Source organism: Nannospalax galili, unplaced genomic scaffold (genome assembly GCF_000622305.1).
Source record: "Nannospalax galili isolate Female #2095 unplaced genomic scaffold, S.galili_v1.0 scaffold603, whole genome shotgun sequence".
Lineage (NCBI taxonomy): Eukaryota > Metazoa > Chordata > Mammalia > Rodentia > Spalacidae > Nannospalax > Nannospalax galili.
Genome location: NW_008351177.1, coordinates 753,060 through 759,686, shown reverse-complemented (window position 1 = coordinate 759,686; position 6,627 = coordinate 753,060). Strand labels below are relative to the sequence as shown.

The 6,627-nt window shown below is 41.0% G+C and overlaps 1 protein-coding gene across 22 annotated transcripts in view; it reads left to right on the top strand.

Moving 5' to 3' along the window:
* The window catches only part of Arpp21 (cAMP regulated phosphoprotein 21), a 186,376-nt gene that overhangs the window by 78,387 nt on the left and 101,362 nt on the right, over positions 1-6,627 (top strand). For 14 of the 22 annotated variants that reach the window (XM_008848203.3, XM_017801971.2, XM_008848197.3 and 11 more), the window contains 2 exons: positions 2,809-2,917; positions 4,861-4,962. In XM_008848203.3, coding sequence (XP_008846425.1) covers positions 2,809-2,917; positions 4,861-4,962 — 211 coding nt within the window. Of the gene's footprint in view, positions 1-2,808; positions 2,918-3,278; positions 3,685-4,860; positions 4,963-6,627 lie in introns of those variants that run through there. The other 8 variants (XM_008848210.2, XM_008848212.1, XM_008848211.1 and 5 more) reach the window with 3 other exon arrangements.

Below are 6,627 nucleotides of genomic sequence, written 5' to 3'. Positions count from 1 at the left end.
ATATATATATATATATAGAGTGATAAACATAAATCCAGTTTTGAAAGAGATTTGTTTAGTTTTGTTTTATGTATATAAGTATTTGCCTGCTTGCATGTATGTGCACCACACAGACCAGAAGAAGGCATCAAAGGCTCTAGAACTGGAGTTATGGAGGATTGTTAGCCTCCATGTGGTACTGGGAACCAAACCCAATCTTCTGCAAGAGCAGCCAGTGCTCTTAACTGCTGAGTCATTGCTCTAGCCTCCATAAATCCAATTTTCAAGATGTTTTTGCCATCTTAAATTTGAATATTTGCTCCAACTGATCAAACTCTCTCCTATTCTGTTTTATAATTACAGAATGTATGACTTCATGATTTATTTAGTGACCCTTGATCTGTCCCTGAGTTATAATGATTTAGGAACAGCTGTGCTAAATTTTGACTAATTTATTCTTTCAGCTAAGTGCTTCCTGTGTGCCAGGCTTGAATGTGGGCACTAAGGATTAAGGCTTATAAGAAAACAGGTTTCTACCCACATGAACCTTATATTCCAGTTAGTATTCTAAAATCTTACTCTGATGTCCTTCCTCTTATAAGAAGAAATTAGACAAAACAAATTCACATTGAGTCATGCCGCAAAATTCCACATTCTCAGACTATCTCATTTATATGTGAAAGTTTGCAAACTGTTAAAAACAAATACAAAAAGGATATCTATAAATTTAAGTGGATTATTTTGTTTGATAGAACTTGTCAGACTAAAGCCAGAAGATAGAAGAAACTAATTAACACTGATATGATGTAATGATGTAATTAACATTGATGAAATCAACATCTTTATTTAAACTGGCAACCTCATTTCACTTTCTATGAAAAAAAATGATGTAACAGAAAAAGTGTTGGTTGGCTATTCTGGGATACTAAAACTTTCTGGGGAGTTGTCTATCGTAAACCACAGTGTTTCCATCTTGGGACTTTACTGTACTGTAAGGAATCAAGGTGTACTGTGCCTAGCCTATAATAAAATTGTTCATTCTTGACAACCTCTTTCCACTTCTAGATCATTCACTAGATTTTATTACATTTTAAGTTTGGTGGAAATGTTTACATAGGTCATCAAGATTATGTGATGAAATTTTCTGTTGAGATATTAAGTCCCCAACCCACTGCTCATTGTATAATCAGAGTGACTGGACTCTCTATATGGGGGTGTGGCCAGGCTGTTTGATGTCTGTGCTTAAATGGGCAAATCTATAGACCTGCAATCCAAAGAATCACTGAGGGATGTTTTCTTTGTCTTTAAAAGAAGTAAAAAGTTAACTTTTGCAACCACCTTTACTAACAGGATATTAGTAAAAGATAAGAGAATGGCATCATTTTTTATAAAACTTGTGCACAGTACACCTGGTGCCATCATGATCCTCTGTGCTTGCCAGCTGGTTATCACTGCCTTCATTCATGAGCAAGTATCTAAGGAGAAACTGTTTCCCATCCTGTTTGGAATCTGACGCTGCTTCAGTTACTTTCATTAGCAAAGTGCTTATCTTGGAGATAGGAGCAAACTGACATTTTTTAAAATTGCCAGTCACTCATCTTAGAGCACAGATAGTATAAAGTTGCTGCCACTGACTATGGCTTGGGGAACCCAGCAGGGTAGGAATCTCTGCACTCCAGAAGTCTTACATCAGACTGGTCAGAGATGCTGTGATGAGTCATGAATTACAGATGTTCCCTAAGCCAGGGACAAACACTTGAGCACTTCCTCTGTGGATAAATCCAAGACCCAAGACATTCATGACTTTCTGGGATGTTTTCAGTGACAACCCTGGGAAGGTAACAAAGAAGTAGAGGCCTTTCCCTTAGTAACTAATACTAACAGAGTGAAAGAATCTAACAGAATCAATTGATGGATCAATAGTTTGTAACTGATTAGAGCTTTTCCTTCATACCAATCAGCCACTAAGTTGTTTATACTGAGGATCTTGAGCGTCCTTGATTACTGATCTGGTTTAGAAGACATGTCAAGAAGATCAGAGACTGGAGGATTCAAATTCCAGAGCATTTGCTATTGGAGAGAGGCAGAAATAGTTTTTTAAAGATGTTCTAATGGTAGATTCAGGAGACGCTTAGAATGTGATAAGAGACAGTCACTAGGCACGGGTGAACAGATGGATTCCGTGTTCTAAACATGAATATTTAGTCAGGGTCAGTGGCACAAGCCTGTAATTCCAGCCACTTAGGAGGTCAAGGTACAGAGATCACTATCTCGAGGTCAGCCTGAGCTATAAAATGAGTTCAAGGCCAGCCCAGTGAACGTGGTGAGTCCCTGTCTCAAAATTAAAAGTCTAAAAAGGGATGGTGATACAGCTCAGTGTTAAAACTCTTGGGTAGCAGGTGTGAGCCCCTAGATTCAATCCTCGATCAGAACATTAATACATATTTGCCTGGGGATATGCGTGGGGAATTGTATGAGTCCAGGAGCCATTAAGGTCAAAATAACAAAGAAATCGTCTAAGTACTACATGTGGGAGCCTTTTAAGTGGTTTCTGGTCATGGTGATGAGTATATAGCAAGCAAGTGTCTTAATTCAGAACTACAAAAGGTTTTCTAATAGCATGTACAAAATGATGTGCCTTAACTGTATGTTGCTGGCATGTCTATTATCAGAACCACTTGTAAACTTTCTCTCTCTTTTTAAGTTAAATGCCACTATGGATAAAACACACACACACACACACACACACACACACACACACACTAAGAAATAACTTTAATCAGATGAGGAAAATTACTTTTTTATTGATATGTTTTACTTTGCTGGCAGACCAGAGCAAAGGTTTTGTGAACATTTAAAAGATGAAAAAAGTGAAGAATCCCAGAAGCGGTTTATCTTGAAGCGAGATAACTCTAGTATTGATAAAGAAGACAATCAGGTTGGTTCTCAAGTTTGAGAGTGGCTGGTGTTCTTGAAGGTGGGCTGACTGATGTTCTCGTGGTCCCTCTGTTGTCCCCTCCTGCCTCCCAGCCCTCTACCCCGCCTCTGACAACCGCCCTCTCTCCAATTCCTTGGCCTCCCTTGCCTCCCCTTCAGTGCTGGATGGGTAGCCACGTGGTGTTTCCCGGTTGCTTAGCAATGGCTCTGTGTTGGGCTGCATGGGTGGTGCTTGGCGCAGTTCCCTGCTGCATGTCAGTGGTGGGGGTCGGGATGCCGCAAGCTCCGAGCTTTGGGGATAAGCTTGTCAGTCGCATTTCCAGATGTCTGTGTAACTCTGCCAGTCGCTCCACTCCCTACAGCTCTGTCCTTCCGTTGTGCACAAATTGAGCTGGATTGTCAATGCGGACGATGACCCACCGGTGTAGCTGTAAAGAACAAACCTTGTTATGGTGAGGACAGGTGGATTTTGCAACTATCCTAAAAATAAGTCTTCACAGAAAAGAACCAAGTTCACAGTCTAGTCTCCCACCCTTTCTTCCCATGTTGTGTGGTCTTTGTAAAGTGTCTGCTCGTTTTGCATGAAGTGTAGCAGAAAATCATCCCTGTGTATGTTGCTTGTGACAAAACACTATGTCGTTCTAGAACAGTCTTAATCATGGTCCTTGGCCAAAGGTAAAGAGACCTTGCTGACTCTCTTCCCTAGATGTTGGGGGGAGGGTTGGATGATGAGGGAGAAAACTAAGGAAATGGCAAGAAAAAAAAAAAAAAAAAAAAAAAAAAAAAAAAAAAAAAAAAAAAAAAAAAAAAAAAAAAAAAAAAAAAAAAAAAAAAAAAACAAACGTTAAATGAAAATAAGAACAGCACAAAATCACTTAATTTGCCATGACAATTGTACTTACTGTCTCTGACAATCAAAATAGATATTTTTGAAAACGACTTTGCTTGAGAATTATTTAAAGGTAAGACAATATGCCTCTCACTCAAATTCTCATGTTAATTTCTCTCAGTGAGTCACCGTAAGTCGGTGTGTGCATCTCTGATGTGCTTTTAAAAAAACATGTTCCTCATTTGTACCTCCTTGCCTTCCACCACCACTGCCACCACCTGAGCTGCACCAGGGCCCTTGTTGACTGGGAAACATTGCCTGTGTCCTGTACTCAGTTGGGTGTCTGATGAATGTACGGATGAATGTGGTTAGTGCAGACAGGATTATGTCAAGAAAGGCAGATATTGGGAGGACTGAGATGCAGGAACTAAGTCAGGATGAAGACCAGTGGTCCTCATGCTGGGTTCTTTGAACTGTTACTTCAACTTTTTCAGCACTGACACCTATCAGCAAACAAGGCTTCTAGATTTTGTTTATATTCCCAATGCAATCCACAGGATCAGTCACTGAGCAAATTAAAGACCACCAATTCGGAGCTAGAGAGTCTATCGACGCTTTTTTCCGTTCCCTGCTTTCTCTGATCAATTGTTCTTTCTCTAGCCCCCGAGTTTACACAGCCATTTCTTCCCTTGGCCCCATGAACTCACCTCTTCCTCCTTTCCACCAGCATTTTGTCTCCTGCTGAGGTCAGAGCCACCGAGGTCAGCAAAAGTGACAAAGGTCATCCCTGGATGTCCCATCTCACACCTGATCTGGCCCAACGTCTGAAGCACGTGCAGGCCCACTTGTTTTTAAAATACTTAAGCTATTTGTCACCAAAGAGGAAGCAACCAGAACAGCACACTCTATCACAGCATCACACACACACACACACACACACACACACACACACACACACACACAGAGCCCATGTCCCTCAACTCAGTCTCCTCAGGGAGCAGAGGGAGTGGGACTTATCAAGCTCCAGTTATCTAAATGAGCATTTATTATTCTTAGCTGACAGTTCCTTAAACGCTCAACATGGATAACCCTCCTGATTTCTTTTCTCTGTTCAGCAAAACAGAATGCATCCATTTAGAGATGACAGACGAAGTAAATCAATTGAAGAGAGAGAAGAGGAATATCAGAGAGTGAGGGAGAGAATATTTGCACATGATGTGAGTAGTTGTTTTAATTGCCTCTTGAGTATGGTCCTTCCATCAGCAAACAGGCAGCCTCATGCCCCGGACAGTAAGCTGGCAGGGAGTACTGAGACTGGAGTCAAGGAGCAACCTGCATAGCAGCAACAGAGGTGTTTCTGAGAGAGAACCTGGCCCAGGAAGGGATGGAAAAGAAGACAAGGGTCTGAGTGTGCTCCAGGGTGTAACTTGTACAGGTAGAGAAATGGAATTCGGGCATGTAAGATAAGCCGTCAATATAGAGTTGTCAGATTTTCAGAAACACCGTACCATCTGTACTAGGTAGTAGATTACCTATTAGTGAATTTTTAAAATACCAACATTAGGAACCAGGGAAATGGCTCAGTGTATAACGTGCTTGCTGTGTAAACATGAGGACCCGAGTTTGGATCCCCAGCACTCGTGTGAAAGCTATGCACAAGGACATGAATCTGTAACCCTAGCACTGGGGAGATGGAAGCAGGTGGATCTTGGGAGCTTGCTGGTCAGTGAGTCTAGCCAATATATGAACACCAGTTCAGTGGGAGTCTCTGTCTCAAAAAATAAGGGAGAGAGCAGTTGAATAAGCAAGATACTTGATGTGGACCTCTGGCCTCCACACATGCACTTATACCTGCACATACCCACCCCACACATTAAAAATAATATAAACTTTATACAGAATCATAACCAGTATATGTCCACTATTCATACAGGTACACAGACTATTTTCTGAATTATTAACAAATACTGACACTTCATTATGCTAAGGCTCTGATAATATTCACTCCCCTTCCGTCAATTTCAGATCAAATCGAATTTATGAACACTTATCAAGAGAATGATCACAAAACAATTTCTTTTGTTCAAAACCCAACAAAGAAAAATGTGATTGGGCTTTTGAAAAATTCACCCATTATTCTCAAGATCAAATGCAATTAAATTAGATAAGAACTAGAGAGTGTAAAAACTAGCAGCAAGATTTAAATGCAGGGAGGTAAACATGTAAGAAATCGCTATAGCTTTCTGTTCTATGAAATGCTTGGGAGCATCCTTGGGCATTATAGTCTTCCCTCTGCAGAAATAGAAATGTAAGCTTGCTTGTGGCCCTCTGTAGTAAACACTCCAGGCATTCTGTCCTAAGGAGCAACTGTGTCTGCTGTGGCTTGCTCCTGGAGGCCACAGCAAGTCAGCTGCACATTGAGCTTTTGTCCTCATCTTTGGGGAGACTCCGGTCTTGGCCAGCTGCTGGTGAAAGCCAGTATCAGCACCCTAGTTTCAGGCTACATCAGTGGAATGAAGCTTCAGCGGAGGGATGACATATTCAACAATCAACATCTTCCATGTTGGTTCACCTTCATACTCCTCTCCACCCCACTTTTCTTGAACACACTAAACAGAATATTCTGACTCAGAGCTCTAGAGTTAGCATGAAAAAGGAAAATAGAGGTCGTCATAGCTGGAGGTATGAGTGTAGTTCTAGAAGATTCTACATGTGTCAACTATTTAGACTCCTGTTATGGTCAGAAGTTTTGGTGGTGCAAAACACATGCTGACATATATCGAACCTTTAAGTATGCTTAGTAGACACAAGAATGAAGTGACTAAAAGATCAGTCCTTGTCATGAGAGGGTGGGGTATCTAAGTGAGCTGGGAGACTGCATG